The sequence below is a fragment of the Microcaecilia unicolor genome, chromosome 6 (assembly GCF_901765095.1).
Source record: "Microcaecilia unicolor chromosome 6, aMicUni1.1, whole genome shotgun sequence".
In the NCBI taxonomy this organism is placed as follows: Eukaryota; Metazoa; Chordata; class Amphibia; order Gymnophiona; family Siphonopidae; genus Microcaecilia; species Microcaecilia unicolor.
The window spans coordinates 163,042,572-163,065,779 of NC_044036.1; the positions used below are offsets into that span (position 1 = coordinate 163,042,572).

At 40.1% G+C, this 23,208-nt stretch overlaps 1 protein-coding gene across 5 annotated transcripts in view; it reads left to right on the forward strand.

Moving 5' to 3' along the window:
- Positions 1–23,208, forward strand: part of WNK2 (WNK lysine deficient protein kinase 2) — a 233,181-nt gene that overhangs the window by 161,674 nt on the left and 48,299 nt on the right. For 4 of the 5 annotated variants that reach the window (XM_030206139.1, XM_030206142.1, XM_030206140.1 and 1 more), the window contains exons 11-19: positions 4,277–4,462; positions 6,745–7,251; positions 8,186–8,224; positions 9,582–9,622; positions 10,965–11,133; positions 11,219–11,335; positions 12,875–13,045; positions 18,393–18,438; positions 20,550–20,654. In XM_030206139.1, coding sequence (XP_030061999.1) covers positions 4,277–4,462; positions 6,745–7,251; positions 8,186–8,224; positions 9,582–9,622; positions 10,965–11,133; positions 11,219–11,335; positions 12,875–13,045; positions 18,393–18,438; positions 20,550–20,654 — 1,381 coding nt within the window. The remainder of the gene's footprint in view (positions 1–4,276; positions 4,463–6,744; positions 7,252–8,185; positions 8,225–9,581; positions 9,623–10,964; positions 11,134–11,218; positions 11,336–12,874; positions 13,046–18,392; positions 18,439–20,549; positions 20,655–23,208) is intronic. The other variant, XM_030206141.1, reaches the window with a different exon arrangement.

A 23,208-nucleotide genomic window follows, 5' to 3' on the forward strand; every position in this document is an offset into this window, starting at 1 on the left:
TACACCAAATTTCATCACAACAGAGTAGTCCTCCGCACTCACCCTAAGTTTCTGCCAAAGGTTGTGTCGGAGTTCCATCTGAACCAGTCAATTGTCTTGCCAACATTCTTTCCCCGTCCTCATTCCTGCCCTGCTGAACGTCAGCTGCACACATTGGACTGCAAGAGAGCATTGGCCTTCTATCTGGAGCGGACACAGCCCCACAGACAGTCCGCCCAATTGTTTGTTTCTTTTGATCCCAACAAGAGGGGAGTGGCTGTAGGGAAACGCACCATATCCAATTGGCTAGCAGATTGCATTTCCTTCACTTACGCCCAGGCTGGGCTGGCTCTTGAGGGTCATGTCACGGCTCATAATGTTAGAGCCATGGCAGCGTCGGTAGCCCACTTGAAGTCAGCCACCATGGAGGAAATTTGCAAAGCTGCGACGTGGTCATCTGTCCACACATTCACATCTCATTACTGCCTGCAGCAGGATACCCGACGTGACAGTCGGTTCGGGCAGTCAGTTCTTCAGAACCTGTTTGGGCTTTAGGATCCAACTCCACCCCCCGAGGGCCCTGTTTGTTCTGTTCCAGGCTACACTCTCAGTTAGTTGGTAATTTTTTAGGTCAATCTCAGTTATGTCCTCGCCGTTGCGAGGCCCAATTGACCAATGTTGTTGTTTTGAGTGAGCCTGGGGGCTAGGGATACCCCATCAGTGAGAACAAGCAGCCTGCTTGTCCTCGGAGAAAGCGAATGCTACATACCTGTAGAAGGTATTCTCCGAGGACAGCAGGCTGATTGTTCTCACAAACCCGCCCGCCTCCCCTTTGGAGTTGTGTCTTCCCTTAAGAGTTTGTCTTGCTACATACTGGACTGGCCGGCTCGAGCCGGTTTCGGGCGGGAAGACGGCCGCGCATGCGCGGTGCGCGCGGGCGCGCGAGGGCTAGCAAAGGACTTTGCTAGTGAAGTTTCCGATTGGAGGGGCTGCCGTGGACGTCACCCATCAGTGAGAACAATCAGCCTGCTGTCCTCGGAGAATACCTTCTACAGGTATGTAGCATTCGCTTTATAGCCACGTTAGTGTCTTGCATAGACAAAAAAAAACCTTGCTGTTCTAAATCTTCCAAATGCCCCAGGGCTCCCCCCAACGAGACTAGTTTTTTTCCAAAGCAACCAACAGAGTCCATGTAGTATCTAGTTATAACTACTGGATTATCCATCTTCAACAAGAAATGTACAGTCAAGCTTCCTGCATGCGTTGAATGACCAACCCTGCCATACTGTCTCTAACTAGTGATAAGCTCACCACCTCCTCCCCTTCACCAGAATAAGAAATGGGGGCAGTCCGAGGCTCCTTGCAGTCAGCAACCTCCACTAACCAAGGGAATTAGTCAATTGCAATGAAAAAATTCTTCAATTTTATGCTAATAAAGTTTAATTCAAATATTTGAATGGTTACACTGTGTATCAGCAGTACAATTGTAGAATTGTTTTTCATTGTGAAGGACTGATTCCCTTTGTTCAGGTTGCTTGCCGCAAGTAAGACAACTCCTTCATCTTTGCCGGACAGATTTCCCTGAATGTTTAGGCTTAACCAAGCCGAGTTCTCTTCTGGCAGCTCAGCAGTGAGACTTGCTCCCAATGACGTCAAATACTGTTTAAATAAAATTTCTGCTGTAAACCAATAAACATATCCCATAGTGACAAGGTGGCTGAAGGCAGTAGAGCAGTATTGGGCATTCCATGGAGATTCTCACTGCTGATACTATCCAGTTTATCTCCTAATTTCCGGCTTCCCATTGTAATCCATGGCCTTTCTGAAAGGGAAAAATCTCACTTAGTAAATGGGGAAAGCAAACGTCTCATCAGTAGTAACAGCAAATCATGAGCTACCAATGGATAATATCAAGCCTGGCTGTTTTCAGAATCATATTGCCATCTTTATAAATCTGTTTGTTCTAGACCAACTGATTAGTCAGCTGCAGTCCAAATTGTGCCTCTCACCTATTTGCACATAGCATACTGCTGTTTACAAGCCAACAGAGTTGAACTAAAAGTATAAAGGAGCCATTGGTTTGCTGTGGGATAAGAGTAGCAAACTAGGCAGAAGACCCATTTCACTCAAAATAGGCCAGCTCACTGAAAGATGAAATATCACAGCAGCTGTAACTTTTCCTCTTCAACTGTAATTTTTTTTTTTTTACAGGAGCAATGTGGTTTTGTATTGCAGTCCTTGGAAAGAATGGAACTGCAGATAATGGTCTAGAATACTTTCTGCTTAATGCATTTTTTTTTTTTTTTAAATAGCACAAAAAGTGAATGCTTGCATTTTGCTGATGTTCAGGGGAAGGAAGGGAAATGGTCTCAAATGAGAGTCCAAATAGTGTAAAAATGACTTTCCTGAGTCAACTAGTTATGAAAATTCTAATTTTGATCGCATCTTAGCAAAATTTACATTGTGGTCATGTGGTCAATTAGTGTTTCAAAGAAAATAATTTGGAAGTCAAACCTCCCTTCAATTTCAGGTGCTCTGTGATACCAATATTTGGAAATGACTTCATTGTGAAGTCTGGAATGGATTATATAGTATGCTGCTGTTGGAAGAACATTAGTGATGGGTTCAGCTGAGGCAATGCCTGAAAAAGCAAAGCTTGTGGTTCTACTTGTCTTTGTAGAAGACATGTCAGAAGAACATGTTGCTATGTGGTTTGCGTGAGTGCCACAGTCCTCTGAGGTTCATAAAGCAAAGGGGGCTATTGATTTAGAAGGAATTTAAGTATTTGGAAAGAATTGATTTTGGCCCTTCCTGTGTTTAAGGGACCCTTTTTTACTAACGCACACCTAACAGCTTAAAATGGCGTACTGCAGGACAAGCGCAGGTATCCTGTATTAAGTTCCAGTTTAGCACTTGATAATCCACGCACTAAAAACTTTAAATTTGGGGGGGAGGGGGCATGCTTTTGTTCTAATTAATGCAGCTATATTACTATATGAGAGCTCCAGCCTAAACTTGTTGGTGTTGAATTGGTATAACAGAGAAAAAAGCCCTCAGAAACCGCTGGCAAAATGTCTGCGGTTTAGTGCATGGTTATATATTATTCAATTTATAACTCACACAGCGTTTCTATCACTGGGCAAAAAAACTCTGTCACCTCTGGGCTATATGTTTGAAAGCCTCAACAATTATACTGACTGACAGCGGATGTTTTTAAATATCAGGCCCCCGCTAATGACCCGAATCAAATCAGCAAAAAAAGACTTAGCTTTTAAACTGAATTCAAGCACTCTTCATTGTCCGTTCGTCACCTCTGGGCTATATGTTTGAAAGCCTCAACAATTATACTGACTGACAGCGGATGTTTTTAAATATCAGGCCCCCGCTAATGACCCGAATCAAATCAGCAAAAAAAGACTTAGCTTTTAAACTGAATTCAAGCACTCTTCATTGTCCGTTCAACGGAGATCACCGTTTCACCTAAGACCACGGCTTCATCAGGAACGGAGTGCTGATTATATGCTGAAATTAAATTGAAGGCATGACTTTTTTCAAAATGGCGCCTCCATGAAAAAAGTCATGCCTTCAATTTAATTTCAGCATATGATTCGGGTCATTAGCGGGGGCCTGATATTTAAAAACATCCGCTGTCAGTCAGTATAATTGTTGAGGCTTTCAAACATATAGCCCAGAGGTGACAGAGTTTTTTTGCCCAGTGATAGAAACGCTGTGTGAGTTATAAATTGAATAATATATAACCATGCACTAAACCGCAGACATTTTGCCAGCGGTTTCTGAGGGCTTTTTTCTCTGTTATACCAATTCAACACCAACAAGTTTAGGCTGGAGCTCTCATATAGTATTGATTTATACGTTTCTGCTCCGGCGTACTGCATTTTGTTCTAATTATTGTCTGATATGCAGCTATATTACTACCTGCTAACTGGTGCAGGATTATGTCACGAGTTCAAAATGGGTGCTGGAAAGTATACGTGCAGTAACACTTTTTTTTTAATGTCAATATTAGCACATGGCCATCAATACATGGAAAATTTGGCCATTTTGTGGCTGTGGCAAAAAGGTCTTTAGCATGTGGAAAAAAATCTGCACAAGGGCCCCTTAAGGTTGACTTTTGCTGTAGCTTAGTAAAAGGGCCCCTAAATCTCGGATGGAAACTTTTTTTCATTTCCTTGATCATTTTGGCCTTGCAGCTTTAACTAAAGAGGTAACTCCAGAAATAATTCTGAAAACCAGTTTTCACAACTGCTGCTTCATGTTTTTTTTTTTTTTGGCGCAGCAACGGAACCTACTTCAACAAGATCTTCTGCAACAAGGTCCTGCAAGCCAACAAGTCTGTCCTTCACAACCCACCTATCCGTTCACACAATTCCAAGCCCAGCTTCCACAGGTGATAGCTACCCCACTGCAACCTCTCCACATCACTGTGCCTGTGCAGCCACAAACTCAAGTAGCTCCCACACAGGTAAAGGTCAACCTCATCTGCCTTCCAAGACATTTGAAAGAAATTATAAGTTGTATTTATACTGAAATAGTTTCCAATACATCACAAAACATTTCAACATGGGGTGTTAAAAGTAGGCTAGCCATGATTCAGTATTCTGTCCATCTATCCAGAGGGTGGCCTAACTCCCTAAATTGCACAGCTTGGAACTTGGGGGCAGAAGGATAGTTTAGTGACCAGAAAATAGAGGTTCAGTTCATCTTTGACCATTGTAATTTCAAAGTGCATGATTTTTCATTTCCACCCTTTTGTAGTAAAAAAACAAAAAAATATATAATTATCTAATAACACTAAAATTCTATAATTGGATGCTTCCAGAGGCCACACAGTGGGAGTCCTTTCTATAACAGAGCCAAGGTGCTTAGGTTCCATTCTAGAATACTAGTGTAAGATATTGGTTCACTTAATATGTAGGATTATGCCAGAGCTGGCATAAGTGCAGGCATCTAAAGTGGCAGGGATGCATGTCAGTGGGAGCTCCATTTAAGTCCTGCTCATGTTCCATTCCTTTGTATGCCAATCTTGCAAATAAGTGCAATGTAAGTTGGGCTTTGCCAGGATGTTGGAATTTGTCATTCTAAACATTTGATGTAATGCATGCACAAATGAAACCTTTCACGTATGAGCTAAAATGTTAGGGAAGCTGCTTTCCTCAAATTCAGGGTTTGCAAATGCAAAGAGCTGTTGACCTTCTTCCTACACCCTATAGCTCAGAGCTGTGTTGGCAGAAACTGTTCGGAGGTCAGCATAATATTCAGCGTCCTAAATTAAACAGTAAGTTATGAATATCTACCTGCAAAGAATGCCTATGCCTTCCACAGCATGTAATTAAGTCAAGTTTGAAGGAAGACTAGTTAGACAAACTATTATTGCAAAAATTAGTATAGATTGAGCCACATGTTTGTATTAAATCTACCTGTTGTGGATTTACATCATTTGTCAATGTTTGCTCATAATGCAAAACATTTTTTTTTGGGGGGTGGGGAATGAGGTACCTTGAGTCTGCCTAGAGAAATGGTCTGACTAAAAAAAAAATTTTCTTTTCATAAGTAGAATCAAGCAATGGCCTGGGGACTTTGTTCTTGTTCTATATTCATTTTAACTTTCTGCTGATTCAGACATGAGAGAGCACTCAGAGGACATTTCAGAGAAACATTATTCGTGTGGCTGCAATTATTACCTCTTAAGTGATGTGGCATGAGCAATTTAATGGGGTATATTCAGGGAGATGTGGTCCAGCCTAGAATCATGTTTCTGATGCAAAACGGGGATTTTCTTACATTTGTTTCCCAGTGTTAACCATATGTAGGGCCTGATTATCAAGGTGTTCTCCCATTATCTTTGAGGGGAACAGTCTTTGCTGTATGGAGCCCTTAATGTAACAGTGTTTTTCTACTCAATCTAAACAATATTTTGTAACAAAGTGATATTGGAGAAATGCGCACAACTCATTTGGGGGCCCTTTTACAAAGGCAAGTTAGGCTGTACTCGTATGCAGCGTGTGCCAGATGAGACTACTGCCAGTGGGCACGGCACCCTGGTGGTAATCTCAGATTTGCCGCGCGCCCATAATGCCTGGATTGTTTATTTCCTCCCACGCACAGCGTTTCTGGTGGTAATTGGTAGTTGGTGTGCGCCGACCTGTCACTGCATGTAGCGTGTGAGCCCTTACCGCTATGTCAGTGGGTGGCGTTAAGGGCTCAAGCCAGTTTTCGGTGCACACTGGTTTGTTTGTTTTACCGCATGCTTTTTTCCCATCCCATTAAAAAAAAAAAAAAGCCCTTTTTTGCCGACACAGTAACTGGCCCAGCGCATGCCCAAAACACGTGCCTACACTACCACAGGCCACTTTTTACCATGGCTTAGTGAAAGGACCCCTTTTTGTTTTTAAGTTGTCTAAAGTAAAAATTACATTGTTTTAAGTCTACCTATGCTTTTGGATTTAGTTGGTTGGCATGATGTATGTGTAATAGTAGTTTTGTTTTATTGATTATCATTTTATAAATTTGCAGTTTTGTTTTCAAAAATTTTTTTTAATGTTGGCTGATAGGATGCTAAAATGTTAGGTCTATTATATATTTTATGGAATTCTTCTTTTTTTTTTTTTTTTAACTACATATGTTAAATTTGTAAAGCACTGTGATCACAAATAGGCAGTATAGAAAATATTTAAATGATACATTATTGCATAGCTAAGTAAAAATGCCATCAATAAGATCACTTCACCTGCTTCATGTTTGCAGCTGTCTCCATTTCCTGTTGCTGCTACTCCAGTTTGGCTTGACCATGTTTCTTCGAATGTCTCAGGTTTACCTCCTCCTGCCTGCATCACACCAGTACCTACTTCCTGTCAGTACTTTCCATCGGCAGTGGTGATGCCAAGTCATTCTGCCAATCCTACATCTATAGAGATACCATCCTCTGTTCTACCCCCACAGGCAGCTAATCCCCCTTTGACTTTACCCTGCGAATCTATGGTGCCAAATATTTTGGTTGCTTCAGGATCTTTACTTGCTGTAGCACACACTGGATCAGCAGCTCTGTCAGCACAGCCTGGGTCAACCTCGCTCATCCACCCGCAGGTTTACCAGACTCATTTACATCAAGGCTTGCACGGCGATGCTGCTTCTCCCTATCAGCATCAGAGCATGCAAACAGTGATTCAACAGCCGCTCTCTCCTCTTCCTCAGCTGCCACAGCCAGTTCATACTTCAGACCAGACTGTTCCTGCATCTACAGCTGGTACCCAGGTAATCATATGGAAGGTCAGGATTCATATTAAATTTAGTTCTGAAAAATTACAGGATCAGCATAGACACTCTTAATTCATTTTCTTATTGGCATAACCCATGTCGCAGAGCTGGTGGTTGATTGTAACTCATGTCAGTGAGCTGGTCCGAATTATAGAAGGAAGTATAAATTGTTTGACCTTTGTGACAGAAGTAAAAAATGTACATGTACATCAAGGGTACCAACAGTAGCATCTGGCATACATACATTTGGAAACAGCCATCATTTTCATTGCATTCTTTGCCATACTGATAGCTGCAGTCAAGGCTACGGAGTTGGAAGCAATTTTGGATGGAGTATGTGTGTGTGTATATTAGGGCTGTACTTTTAACGTGATAACATGTTAAAAGTTTTAACTTGCATTAATAATTTTAACGCATTAATCATGTCAATCTGCTTGCTTCTGCTACCTATCTTTCTCTTTCCTCCTCCTCCTCTTCCTCCTAGACTCTTCCTCCCTCTGGCATATTTTTCACTCCTACCCCTGCCGCCGCCATACACCGGCAGTCTTTTCTCTCCTGCCATCCTGCTCTCATCCCTCCCCTTGTTTTGTACAAATGGCAGCATTAAGCACACTCTGCTCCGCTCCTCTGTAACTGGATCTAAAGTACTGGTAAATTATATTTTGGGGGAAATGTATATTAAGAATGCTGCAGGATTTGTTAATGCAGTCATCCTGCCAGAACAGGCCATATTGCTCTGTGGAACCCACATAATGTGCAAAACCTGTTTAGTAGAGAATTTTCACTTTGACCAGAGAGCCTCTGATATTATCTCTAGTCCATCTGTTGCTTGACAAATCTAGACTAATATAGGAGTTCTAGCAGTTTGGAAGGGTACCTAAGTAATTAAAGATGTGGCTAGGTCCCAAGTCTATTTTTGATGTCTCTTCAGATTTCCTGGGCTGATCTGCAAGTAGACCTAAGAAAACAGGTCAGTATTCAAATGCTGCAGTCATTCCTCTCTTTTTTTAAACACTGAATGCAGCATTTAAATATTTAATGTGTATTTGGTGCCATTATCTGCTTAAGCAGCAGCAGCAATGAATATGGATAGCCAATGACATTCAGCTGGTAGCTTTATAGCTACCCAGATAAATTTTAGAACAGCCTTTTTTGCTGGCCTAAATTTATATCCATAGGCTACCATCGACCTAGTCATGTTCTACTCTCGCGCTGCCCTAAGACTATCCAGATAGTGCTAGGGTGCTCTGAAAAGTTTGCTTAATAGTATTAAAAATGTAAAAATGTCTGCATTTGCAGCCACTGCTAAGGATTAGATTCAGTAAATGGTGCTCAAAATTTCAGTTCCCAAAAATATCAGTGCTAATCGATTATAGTGTGCCAATTATGCGATGAACTTAAACCAGGAGTGTATGCTCACACCTGGGTGTACTTGGGTCATGTTATGTAAATCCGCGTACTACTTTTGGAATGCCCCGACACCCTCATGGCCATGCCCCCTTTCAGATATGTGCTATAAGATAGGCGCCGGGCCAAACAGAATAGCGCACAGTAGTAAAGTTGTATGCAAATCCTAATTGGAGCCAGTTAACTGCAATTGGTCATTAGTCTGTTGAGCAGGGACGGTCCTTCCCCATGTTAAACTTGTACAGCGCTGCGTAACCCTGGTAGCACTATAGAAATGCTAAGTAGTAGTAGTGCCTAACTATGGCTGGTTAAGCACCCATTACTCAATTAGGGTCTCTTTTACTAGCCATGTTGGCGATAGAATTGAATGGGCTTCCTCTCATTTACTGATCAGGAATCACTAGCATAGGTTTGTAAAAGAGGCCCTTAAGTTGCACACGCAATTTTGGGCACCATATGTAGAATCCAGAGGTAAATCTGTATCTTTGAATATCGTAGTCTGTGGTTGAAGCATGAAAATATTTTTTTTTCACTTAAATATCCTGGTCTTCACTGGTATCTTATTTCAAAACTCCTAATGCAGCATGTTGTGCTTGATATCAATAGCTGTCTCTCTTTGGATGTGTATGGTGTGCATGTAAGGTATTTTTTTTCTCTCTCTCTTCTCCTCTCTTTATTATTAGCTTGGTCCAACAGTTTGATTGATGTTGCAGTTATTGCTTCTTGTTTGTACTGTATTAAAAACTAATAATATGAAAACCTAAAAAATATATCCTGAAACTATCCATTCTTTATACAGTATGCTGCTCATCTGTGAAAGTATTTTATGAATAAAAATGTTTTCATTTTGACTTTTCAATGTATTTTGGTCAATAAATATGGCAGATTTCTTCAGCTAAGGTGATACTGTTGTATTCTAGGAGCCTACAGTACAGGAAAACCAGCAGTCACAAACTGATAGGTAATTTTTCAAATTTGATTTATTTTGTATGTATCCAAGCACTAAAAGTAGACCTTTTGTCTTGAGTTGAATTTTAAATGTAATTTCATGTTTGCTAACCTGCTGCAATGCAAATATTTAGAGAATTTTCAGGCATTTCTGTAGGTGAAGCAGTGCCTGTGAGCAGACACCAAGGGAGAAGTTGACCTTGTAGCAAAACCTAGAAAAGGAATATGCAAATAAAGGATCCACAGTAAAGTGGTCAGAGGATTCCATTATAATCGTTCAGTATCTGAGATTTTTAATGCATTTTATTTTTGCATTTGAGACAGTGTACACTTTTATAAAATGCCTCTTGTAATATTACTCCTTGCATAGAAGTAAACACAAGTAATTTTATGCAACCTGGGTATAAGTGTGCTTTAAAGAACACATTTAGGCAGAGTCATGATTTACATGAGCAGCTCCCAATTGTAAATGTCCAGTTTCAATTTTAGCTGCAACTTCTGCAGCTTTGCTTGGGTAACTTTTTGCCTATGTGCCTTTATTAAAATAGGCTCATCCTTCTCTCAGCATTCACAACTATAACAAAATACTTGGTTCAACGTTTGGGGAAAAAAACAACTATTGCCTAGGTAGCCGTCTTTTGACGGTGATTTGGGTACTGATTTTTCTATAAACATTTTCCCCTCATCCCCTTTTTTTTTTTTTTATCTCTGAGAGATCTGAACTGAACCCTTAAATCTTAAAATATCTCCCATAAATGCTACATTGATTCAATGAACAAATAAGCTTTTTTTTATGTTTTCCAAAAATCAATTTTACAGATAAGAGGTCTTAAAACTGATATGACCTGTTTCTGAATGTCTTGTAGTTTTGAAGGGGGCCTGATTATAGCCTCCTAACTTGGATTTTTGTTTATATTTCTAACTGAATTCTTAGTTTACAGGCTGACTCTCACATTCATTCTTTTGACATTTAATGTTCTCCATTTTTATTCTGTGGTATCAGCTTTCATAAAATCTATGATCCATTGAGGTTCTTTGCTATTTAACAGAGTAGCCGAGTGCAAAATACTTGATGCCAAAATGTATACAAAAATTGCTTACATGGCAAAATCCAAAGCTGCTTATTAGCTAAGGTAACTGCCGAGAGCATTCAGGCATATCTAAACTTAATCAGGAATTGCAGTCTGTAGTAGTAGTGTGTATACATTTTATAACCCTATGTTGTATGGTATGCATAATTTTTCTTAAACTTAACCCTAGTGCCTAAAATGTTGGGAGGTTTAAGAAATTAATAGATCTAATTTTCCAATCAGATTTTTAACATAAATTTCGGGGGGGGGGGGGGGGCATTAAAGCTACTTTGGTGCAGATGCTGCTTCAGCAAAAGATCTAAGTGATGGCTGTGAAGGAAGTAATGTGGCTGGAAAACAGGATGGAAGACCTGCAAGGAGACATCACAGGAGATCATCACGTACTCGGTCCCGCCAAGAAAAGACCAGCAAACCTAAGCTGACAATTCTGAATGTAAGCTAAAACGTCTGTTTCCTTCAAGTTTCTTTTACTGTATCTAGGAATACAATAAAATTTACCAATTGGTAATATCTTGCAGGTATCCAATACAGGAGATAAGATGGTTGAATGCCAATTAGAAACGCACAATCACAAAATGGTGACATTTAAGTTTGATTTGGATGGTGATGCACCGGAAGAAATAGCCACCTACATGGTATGAGACTATTTTTGGTTAACGAGTAATATTTAATAAAGATTTTATGCCACTTGCATCGAAGTAAATGAGAAATATTTGTGGTTAAGTCCTAAAGTTTAGTGTTGCAGAGGATGAGCAGTTGTGCAACTCCTTTAACTCGTCACTTCCCGTAGAACACATGGAAATGCCTCCATACAGAAATGGAAATCTAGTCCATGGCTAAAAGACACATTTTCAGAATGTATCCCTAGGGCATAATATTTTATTAGGGATGAGTGCATAAAACAATAAAATCCTGGGGCTATATTATATTTGCATAAAAAGTAAGCACATATAACCCCAGATTCTATATATAGCGTCTACTGTGTCGATTCTATAACCATGCATGTAACTTAACAAGTAATAATGAGCACTAATTGGCACTGACTAGAATTTAGATGTACAGGTTGCTAAGCATTTTTTGTAACGATGTGCGCCAAACTTCTAATGCAAGCAGGCAAAAATGGGTGTGGTTATGGGTGGAGAAATGGGTATTTCATGGGCATTTTCATTTATACACCTAGTTATAGAATATAGCCCAGTGCACCTAAATGTGTGCGCTGGGATTTAACGCCAGATTTTTGGCATAAATGGATACGCGTAGATTTAGATAATGAAATGTCAACTATGTGTATTCAGTAATCGGTGCCTAAATCTAGGCATTGATTTATAGAATATGCTTAGTTGGCACTCTTTTTGCGCCATATATATAGAATCTCCCCCATAGTGCTTACTCTCTTTTTTTAATGCAATATAAGGGCAATTCTGGGGTGATTTTATAAAGGTGCATGTCCTGTTTTTAATACAGGCACAACATTGAAGCCCTGTACCTTTACTGCCCTTTTATGCAATTATTCATATCTACTTACCGACTCTAGTTTTTGGGTAACTTTCTGAATTTTATCCCGAGCATTTGACCTGTTTGTGGCCCTTGTGGAGCAGTCTGTACACCTTTTTAGTGCTTCTGTGATTTAAGTAGCAAAATACTTTGTTTAGATATGTACAGTATGTGTAACTCCAGTGGCTAAGTTACTGCAGCCTCATGTTTGAGGTAATGACCATCTTGGTGTATATAAAATAGTATCTTAACATATTGCTCAGTTATATCTTTTTGATCATTCTGCCTTTGATAAATAAAACTAGTCTAGGCAAAGGAAGCTGTTTCTCTATATGAAAACACATGGGTGTGTCGTTGCTTTTGTGTATATTTTGGCTAGACTGTGTTAGTGATGCATCATTTGATTTCCTACTCCTCTTCAGATATTTGAACACTTTTCTAGTCTCCGTGCCCAGGATTTGTGTGTTTTTTCCTAGCAGATAACCAATTTTGAAGCCATTATGTCATAAACTATCATATGTAAATCCTTCCCTTTTTCCACAGTTCCTAAATGTGTAGAACTGGCCTCCCTTGACCTAGGAATGATAAATTCCAAGTCTTGGTTGTGTTTGGTACAGCCTACAGCATGGATGAAAGTCGAATAGGTAGGACCTAGCTAATGTCCTTCGTTTGCTTTACAGGTAGAGAACGAATTCATACTACAGATTGAGAAGGAAATATTTATTGAGCAAATGAAGGATGTTATTGATAAAGCAGAAGAAATGCTGAGTGAAGATACAGAGGGGGAGAGAAGTTCTGATCAAGGAACAAGCCCTCAGCAAGATGGCCCTTTCAGACTGAATATGAATGAAGTAAGAGCATTCTTAGATGTTAGGGATTGTTTGTGCAGAGACTTATTATGGCAAGAACAGGCCTCTTCCTACTTTATCTTGACAAGTGATAGCAAAGGGTAGCACTATGTGGAAATATGTCAGTGAACCAAACAATGATGCTCCTACTCAGAGCTTCATGTAACTCAGCAGTGTCATTTGCCAGAGCTTCAGGGAAATCCTTAGGGCAAATTGAAGAGCCTGTTTTGTTTGAATTTCCTCAGCTCCTACTCCATAGTCAGCCCTGATTACATGCACTTATACCCTCCCTCTATATTAGGGAGTCTTCTGGACACAGCCAGCCACCAGTTTTCAGGATATCCCCAATGCATATGGTGCCATTTTGAAAGAAAGTGAGCAGCACAAGTTCCTGAAGAAGCCAAGAACGGGTGAAATGGTGGCCCCGTTGAACGTTAAGTGCCATCGTTTCATTGCTTTGGCGCTTTTTGATCATATCTTTTGTTACACACAGAGTTTTTTGATGCACAGTAAATGTTGGTATTATAAATCACACAAAATAAGGAGTTTTGATCCCGATGATAGAAACTAAACCACAGGGTAAAGTCAATGCCAGTTGCAACCTTGGATTCTTTATCTGAATGGTTTCTGAGGGATCTTTCTCCTTTAAATAATTAAGCAAGTGGTCTGGCTTAGCGTTAACTGCCAACTCCAGACTTCGCCTTCTGTCCCGCTGCACTCTACGCCTGGAATAAACTTACTGAGCCCCTACGTCTTGCCCCATCCTTGGCCACCTTTAAATCTAGACTGAAAGCCCACCTCTTTAACATTGCTTTTGACTCGTAACCACTCGCCTCCACCTACCCTCATCTCCTCCTTCCTGTACACATTAATTGATTTGATTTGCTTGCTTTATTTTTTGTCAGATTGTAAGCTCTTTGAGCAGGGACTGTCTTTCTTCTATGTTTGTGCAGCGCTGTGTAAGCCTTGTAGCGCTATAGAAATGCTAAATAGTAGTAGTAGGGTAGCTTATATACAAGAGGTACTTAGGTAACAGAACATTACAAACTAGCAATCATTCTGGACTCGTGTCTGGGGGCGTACCTCTTTATCCCAATGACAAGCTAGCTGTTTGAAACGAAACAATGCCACAGGTGGAATATGTTATATTAGGTAAAGAAAAATATATATAAATAGTTCAGCAGCAAAATGCCAAGCAAAGTACAAAATAACTTGCTATAAAAATATTCTCACCAAATATAGATAATACAATATGATTATCCTAATGGACTAACTAAATGATTATACAACCAATCACAACTGATATCCTAATGATTAGCATTAGAGGTTACACCACACGTCTTATGCAAAATACAGTTAGCAGCTGAATACACAAACCTATTTGTCTCAGACAAAATTATCCCCGTGACCATAGGTAATATATCCTGTTATCTCACCTTGCCGTCTGTTACAGACTCCCAATGGTAGAGAAGCGGATTTCCTTAGTCTCGAGCTGAAGACCTCAGCGAGCCTCCCAGTCCAGGAATAGGTCCAAGATTTGTATATCTGAATGTAGATTACATAGTCTTCAGTAGGGCCTTGTGGAAGCTGAGCTAACCTTGAGTTTGTTACAAGGTATGCAGTTCACTGGTGGTTAGGAAAAAGTCTTTTGCTCTTTCGAGCGTTCTGTTCACCTGCAAATCCTCTGGTGTTTCTCTCTTCTGGTGTTCTTCTCCCACTGAACTTTCTTCAGGCCAAACCTTTGGTATCCAAGGGTCAGATGATACCTGTGGACCAATCACAGACGGTGACATAATGTCCAGCCAGCTTCATGGTCAAGAAGCGAGCCTTTGTTCAATGGCATGCAAACTCCCTGTCTGAGGCCATACTCATGGAGCCGTGTCTCTCTCCTCCATTCTTCCCAGGAGATAACTGGGCTAGTTTGCAACAAAGAATATGCCCTTGGATGAAGTAATCTTGCAAGGCTCAGCAGTAATTTTCCTTTGCAAGAAAGTTGGATTCTGATAGTTACAGATGTATTCAGGTCACAGGCTGTAGAATCCATATTGTTATAAGAATGGTTCAGGCTTGTATAGGCCAAGACCAGCAAAGGTGAAATATTAGGTAAATACTCCTACAGTTCTTCAGTGTTAAGATTGATTTACCATATTTTTACATTACTGCACGTTTCACCTTTTGTGAGAAGTGTGTGTTTCCCACTGAATTTATGGACAGGAGACCAGAAGCCTGGCGCTGCTGTATTACCTTAGTCAATCAAATTTTCCTCCGTTCCTGTAGCTCATCTAGTGCCCTGTTTACTAAGCCACGTTATAGGGAAAGGGAATGGGATTTGATATACCGCCTTTCTGTGGTTTTTGCAACTACATTCAAAGCAGTTTACATAGTATATTCAGGTACTTATTTGTAACTGAGGCAATGGAGGGTTAAGAGACTTGCCCAGAGTCACAAGGGGCAGCAGTGGAAATTGAACCCAGTTCCCCAGGATCAAAGTCCGCTGCATTAACCACTAGGCTACTCCTCCACTTATAGGTGTGTTAACATTTTCCATGTATGCGCATTAACTGTGTACTTGCCTACAATATCCCTATAGGCACCTACACAGTGCGTGTTCTAATTGTAGGTGTGTTAAAAACACTAACGCGCCTTAGTAAACAGGGCCTCCAGTAAGGTTCAAACCAATAGCACTGTGCTAGGATATGAAACAATGCCAGATAATATTGATACTTAGGATCCTCATCAATAAGTCTCCCAAGCACTTAACACTGCCTCTAGTCTTGCCTGATTCCTTTATAAAGCTATGTACAGTCCTGTTAGAGGAAAAAACACACAGCAATTTCAGGGGACACTTTTTCGAGGGGGAAAACTCAGAAAGCCATATCAAATTCATTCACCCAGGCCAACTAAGACTTCCACTTGATCATGCTCTTACAACTTTTAAGTATGTAATCATGGATCTTATTTAACACCTCATCCATCACAGTATTCCTAAGAAGCAGAGCTTCCTAGCCACTGTCTTGGCAGCCACATTTCAGTTTTTGATCAGATCCTGAACCTTTTCCAGTGGTTATCTGTGCCTAGAGAACTACTGAGACAGCTAAAGGGACTAGAAATAAAAAGCAATATGTCATGAGCCACAGAGGGCTTGTTCATGCATCTATAATCAGCACTAAAATCAAGACTAGAAAAAGGGGATAATCCTGTTCCTTTCCCCTCAAATAACAAAGTTGGCCTTGTACATTGGACCCAAATCCATTGGGCACACTTACCTAGTCTCAACACACTTTAACTAGCCATATACCTGTTCTAGTTATCGCCCACAAATGAACCCATTTGCCTAGGTTAGCGGTCTTGCAACTTATACTTTTCAGAAAGTAACTTGTAAAATTTATAACACATCTAAAAAAATGTTATTTTAATAAACTAATGCATTTAAACTTTGAGGTTTTATGTTCATAAATTTGACTTAGCACATGTTGTAATGCTCTTCTTTGGCACTGGGTTTTATATCGAAATTTCTGAATCTGTGCCTGAGTCTCAACTGGGCAGACTGAAGGGGTCATTCTGGTCTTTTATCTGCCATCATTTATAGAATTATATATACTTGTGCATGTGAAACAGGTTTACATCCTGAAGAGATTAATAGCAAAAACACATTTGATCTATGGAGAGTAGAGTACTCCAAATAAATGCTTTTGTTATGAAAGTTTACAGACTTAAATTTCTGCTAGGTTTGTTATCAAAATGCACTCTTCACCATATAAACTACAACTACTATGCATGATCACAACTGCATGACCTACAATTGCATTACCCCCTCCCCCCCCCCCCCCCCCCCCCCAACTAGGCTACCTTACAATCCCTGGTGGTCTAGTGGGATATTCAGGGCAGGAGTGCTCTAGTTGTTGCCCATGTTGGCTGTACTCAATGGCTACCTTGACCTCTTTCAGCAATCTCATGAGATTGCCACTAGAGGTCATGGCAGCCATTTTGAGAGCAGAACCAGCATGGCCCTGACTCTACACCCTTAGACTGCCAAGGATTATAAAATAGGCCTGAAGAGGGCATATCTACAGGTAGGATAAAGCACAAAATACATGGTCAGTTTTAGCCATAGTCCTTTAGCCGAAACAGTGCAGAAAAGATTTGGGACCAGTTTCAGCACTGTAATTGAAACCAAAGTTCAGTTGGCCTCTACCACCTGTTTCCAGATAGCCAAGTAGCTGACAGTTTTTGTGCACTTTCAGATGAGTGGGAAAGTGTGGGGTACAAATGTAACAAAACAAAAAAAAAATAAAATAAATCTTCTCCACCTTGGGGTAATCACATTAATTTTAAGGGTACCAATGGATGCCTTAAGGGTATGTTAAGCCTGGCTTTATTGCAATTCTAAGCAGAATTTTCTCTTTCTTGCTGGTTATATCCTGTGAACTGCAGGCACTGGTAGAGTATATATAGAATATAGGGCCACTGCATCCACAATCTTCTCTTGCCTACTGACCATCTTAAGTTTTATCTGAGTAGCTGCATAAACCTCTTGCCAGGTTCTCTTTGAAGCAGAGCTTTCATTGCCTTGATCATGTTGTTTGCTAGCTGGACCATGTGTTAATGCTACTCAACTGATCAATAGTCGCCTGCAACTTTTTTCTTTTATCAGAAATCAGATTAGTATCTGAGCATTCCAAAGACTTTTCTTCCCTTTTCTCTGCTGTCTTCCCTACCCAACTGTACAGTGTACCAGAAATATTAGCCAGAGCTGCTTGAAAAGGCCAACCAACAGGGCCCTTAATGGCCACACAGGTCCTGCTAATATAATCTTCAACCTTGAGCCAGCTGCTTCTTCGTTATCTCCCTTTGTTTCTTTCCTATTCAGCTCATGTCTCACATAGACTCTGGAATTACGTAATTTTCTGTGATGGATTTTTAAGACATGCTTTAATTCTATTGTGAATAGGGAGAGGTTTGAATGAAACAGCCATTCTTTATGAAGGTTCCCAAGTCTCCAAAACTTGGTAAAGCTCTCTTGGAGCAAGATGAGGCGCATATTGCACCTGAAAAATACTGTGAATGGTCATTAATAACAGAATGCACTTTATAGAATTTTGCCGAACTACTGTTGAGCTTGAACTGATCAGCTGCCAGTAGTAAGCCAACACTTATTCTCAAAAATGGATGTTTGTTTCTGTGGAAAGTAGCATAAAAATTAATCTTGATCTTTTATATTTAAAAAATAAAATAAAAGTTGGAATGTAAACAGAATAACTAGGTGTAAAGAGGGTAGAAGAATAGTTGATGTATGAGAAATAATTTGTAGATCAGATAGAAATTGGGTTTTTGTGTTTTTCATCAATAGGAGACTCGGCAGAATCAACCCAAGGCACCAGTCTATCAACAGAATGGTAAAATTTTTCATTTTCTTTTGTTTGTATTACTTTGGACTGCTGTTCAATATGCTATTCTGTCTGCTATAATTTATAACAGTTTATAGACTGTTCTATCCAATATTCTAGATGGTTTACAAAAGTTATCAAATAACACCACTCATCAGCAATTAGCCTGAGAAAAAAATAAGCCTTAAGCCATTTTCTAAATTGCAGATATTTCTCAACCTTTAATTCAATGGGTAACTCATGCCACAAAAGAGCCCCTTCAATGTAAAAGGTTTTAGATCTAATATCCTCCAATCTAACTTGTTTATAAGACAGTTACGTTTTATCAACAGATCTAAGAGGTCATGGTGAACAAATTCTTAAAGCCATGGTTAGGAACCTCACCCTTTATAACTCTATAAATCAAACTCAAAGCTTTAAACTGAACTCTCCACTTCACTGGTAACCAGTAAAATTCATACAAAATGGGAAAAATGTTAAATTGAGATATCCCTGAAATTGGGCTGATGCATTCTGGGCTAACTGAAAGGTTTTAACAAATAGGTAAATCCAATAATAACAAATTACAGTAGTGAAAGAGCCTTCAGTCTGTGCAACATTTTCAACTTATACTAAAATTTCACTAACACCAATGAGACTGAAATGATAAAATTGTAGTGTAACCCCCCAGATACTTGTTCTCATTCAAGATTTCCAATAAGAGGTAGTACCCAGGTAGTATATGACTTGATTTCAAAGCCACAGGACAATGGGAAACAAATTATACCCTCTGAAAACAAGTTGCATAGATGTAACAGTGCTCATCGATAACTGTACTACTCACAGCAAATTTTAAAATCTTATTTATATTTGAAATTACAACTGCATCTTCATGTTGGGAAAACAAAATTACAAGGTTGCACTTAATATACAGCTTTATATCAAGATCTTGGAGCAAACTATGCTGTATAACTATAAGATAAAGTTGAGGGGAGGGATACTCAAAAGTAATTTAAGGAAATTCTTCTTTATGGAAAAGGGTGGTGGAAGCATGGAACAAACCTCCCGGAGGAAGTGGTGGAGACGAGGATTGTATCTGAATTCAAGCAAGACTGGACAGGCGTGTGGGATCTCTTAGAGGGAGGAAGAGGATGATATGGATGAGCAGACTAGAATAGGCCATGTGGACTTCATCTGCCATCATTTTCTGTTTCTATAATTTGCCAATTAACCTTGACTGAAATGACTGAAGTTAAGCTGACATAATTATATGCAGAGACCTTAAATGGCAGTGTTCATTTAGTATGCAAGTCCTAGTAACAACTGAGATGCAAAAATTTAACCATAAAATGTTACTCATGTAGGAACATTTTATGCTTTCTATCTTGACCACTCACCACCTTACAAGCTTTTCTGGAAGCTATAAGACCTAAATGTCAGCTTAGAAGAGAGGATTTTCTTCTGAACTTTTAATGGTTACCTTGTTCAATATGCTTGACTCCCAGATCAGATCTCCTTGCCCCAAGCCAAATGAGGATACTGTAGTGACAACATTTACAGCCCCTAACGGGAGTCCCAGGAGCCTCGCAGAGGACACCTAAAAGGCCAGATTTAGTGCTCATGATTAGTATCATATGGTGGTCTGAGAGATGGCCTCTGGTCAAGGGCTGTGACTTGGAAGAGTATCAAAACATGAAAGAGACTTGGGGGCAGGGTGGAGAAATCCCAGGAACAGTTGGAACTGTGTGAGATCCGGATCCTGTTTCTGAAGGAGTCAGAATCCCAAAGAAATTTCCTGGCTCAATGAAGGCTGAAGTCTACCACTTTAGTATTCACTAACATATTAACATTCTATTTACTGTGGGTCCCAACTGATGCAATGGAACTCTTTTTACTAATATGCATTAGTAGTGTTAACATGCATTAACACAGTAGCAACACTCTAGTACTGTATATGTAGCTATTAGCTTGTCATACTGCCTGCTGTTAACATTCTTAAGGGCTTTGACAAAGTAAGACTTCTGTGGCTACCTACAGACTGTAATTTGACAGCACCTGAATTGTCTTTAACACATGAATGTTTTATTTCTTGTTGAAGTAAGGTGATCACACTAACTTGAAATTTTATTCTTCAAATTTAGTTTTACATACTGGCAAAAGGTGGTTTATTATATGCCCAGTTGCAGAGGTGTCTGAATGCTCTACAACAGGTACTACAAATACAGAACAGTCCAAGAGTATTAAAGGTAATGTTGACATCTTATCAGTTAAATGTTCTTCAAAATGCTGGCTCAAATGGGGGAGTTCAGCTTGATGTGCCTAGATGTATCTAATGCTAGTTGAGGTTACTGTAACTAGCCATGATTTTGGTTGGTACAATTTAGGAGTGATATTGCTAGTGCAACATTCCTCAAAGCACCACCAGCTTGTCACTGAGAAATGAAGCCAGATGGACCTTTGGTCTGAACCAGTTTGGCAATTGTTATTCTTGGGTATTAAGCCTGAAATACATCATGAAATTCTATGAGTCTAGTGGTTAGTGCAGTGGACGTTGATCCTGGGAACTGGGTTCAATTCCCACTGCAGCTCCTTGTGACTCTGGGCAAGTCACTTAACTCTCCATTGCCCCAGGTACAAAATAAGTACCTATATATAATATGTAAATTGCTTTTGAATATCATTGCTCTAACTTTGAGTGTCCTGAAGCAGTTGTTAGGTTTCTCTTTAAATGGATATTCCTCTTGGCCAGTTCCTGCTTACCAGGATCCTTTTACTATGTTGGGCCAGCCCTGAGCAGAAACTCCAAGGGTGGTCCATCCCAATTATGGATATTGAGATTTTTCTAGCAGACCCCAGCCATGTCTAAAACTAATTCTGGCAGATCATGCATGTTCCAAAAACTGACATATTCCAATCAATAAATAGAAAATACCTTTTTTTCTGGTCATTTAATTTTCCTCCTCATGTTGGTCCCAGTCTCTGGTTTCTACTTTCCTCTCTCTTAACTCTCTTACCAGGGCCTCTTGGTCCATTTGGCATTTCTTCTCTCTCCATGAACATTATCCATCTTCCCTCTGTCGCTATCACTCTGTTTAGTATTTCCTGTGTCCCTGCTCCTATCCTCCCAGCATTTTAAGTATTCCTCTTCCCTCTGTATTCTCTATCCAGTATCTACCTTATGTCATCATCCCTTTGTCCCTACCCCCCCCCCCCCCGCCTGTCCAGTATCATCCCTCTGTGTCTACCCCTTCGCTATCCAGTGTTACCTTCTGTGTCCCCATCCCCCCTCATGTGTCGTTATCCTTATCCTTCCCACCTGTCCAATATCTCTTCATCCCTCCCCCTTCTTTAATACCTTCCTTCCCGGGAATTCAGGAAAGATCCCTTTTTCATGCCCCTGGCCCCACTTCTTATAGGTCCACTATCTCTCTTCTTCCTTCCCTCATAGATCCCAGACATATTTCATTTCCTTCTTTTCTACCCCTCCCCCCTCCCCCATGGAATGTGGTATACGGTAGCACTCCTTCCTCACTGCAGCGCTGCCCTCTTTCAATGTTCTGGCTGCCCTCAATGTTAAGGTAAGCAGACTGCCTTCAGCGGCTTTGAGGTTTTCCCTCTGCTACAATTTCTTGTCCCTGCATAGGCGGGACAGGAAGTTGTAGCAGAGGGAAAGCTGTTGGGGCTGCAAAAGGCAGTCTGCTTACCTTGTTGACACTGCTGCTGGTGGCCTTGAACATTTGAAGGAGGGCAGCACTGCAAGAAGGAAGAAGCGTTCCACGAATGTATATGAGATTAGGGCTTTGGCGTTTGAGCTGGAGTCTGGGGCCAAATGAATGTCACATGCTAAATGCGTGTGACTTGGTACGTCTTCCTGAGGGCACAAAAGTGCACTCCTGCAGAGGGCTTGATATGTAAGGTTAGATGTTTCTACTAGTAAAAGTGGAGTGCCTCTGATCATCAGCTAAGTTACTTCCATATAAGCATATGTAGTGCTTGCTGTTTTGATGTGAAACTAATCCAGTTAAGGTTGAATGGTCTCTAATAAAGGAGTGGTGGGTGTATATACAATTTTCAGATCATTTTTGTTCACTTTTGAAGCAATTTGTAATATTCAACACATGCAAAAAAAAATTGGTTACATGGATTTGTTTATTTTATGCTCATTAACTTAGCACACTATCACATGTGCAACACTTTTTTTTTTCTAAACCTGATACCAATGCTCATTCCTAACTCTGGGTGAAGGGGGGATTTGGTGTTGGGTTGCTTAGGAAAGTTTGTGTCTCAGTGCCTCAATCTCAACTGGATAGAATGGATGGGTCATTCTGGTCTATATCTGCTATCATTTATGGAATTATAATGGCTAAACTAGTACATGGAAATAATCATGATCTTGCCCTTACCCCGCCAATGTAATGCTCACTTATTTCTTTAATGAAATATTTACCTAGGTTAAAAAAATCCCCAATGAAGCTGCATAATAAAATTCTATTAATGTACCTCCTATATGTATCTGGAATTTAAGAGCCGAAATCTGCAGTGGTTCTTTTAGGGGGCCCTTTGATGCAAAGTCTATGGGTACTTAAGGCTATGTGTGTGCTTCCTCTTTTGAAAATGGTGCTGGAGAAAGGTACCTTCAGACATCTGCACCTGCTTTTTCTTATAGCAAATACACAAAGGTTTGAAAATGCATTCTTTGGCAATTCCCTCACAAGAAAAACGTTCTGGGGCCTGTCGTCCTTTTACCTACTGAAAGTTCATGCTGCACTATTTCCATGTTTGTTCTGTATGAAGTAAGGG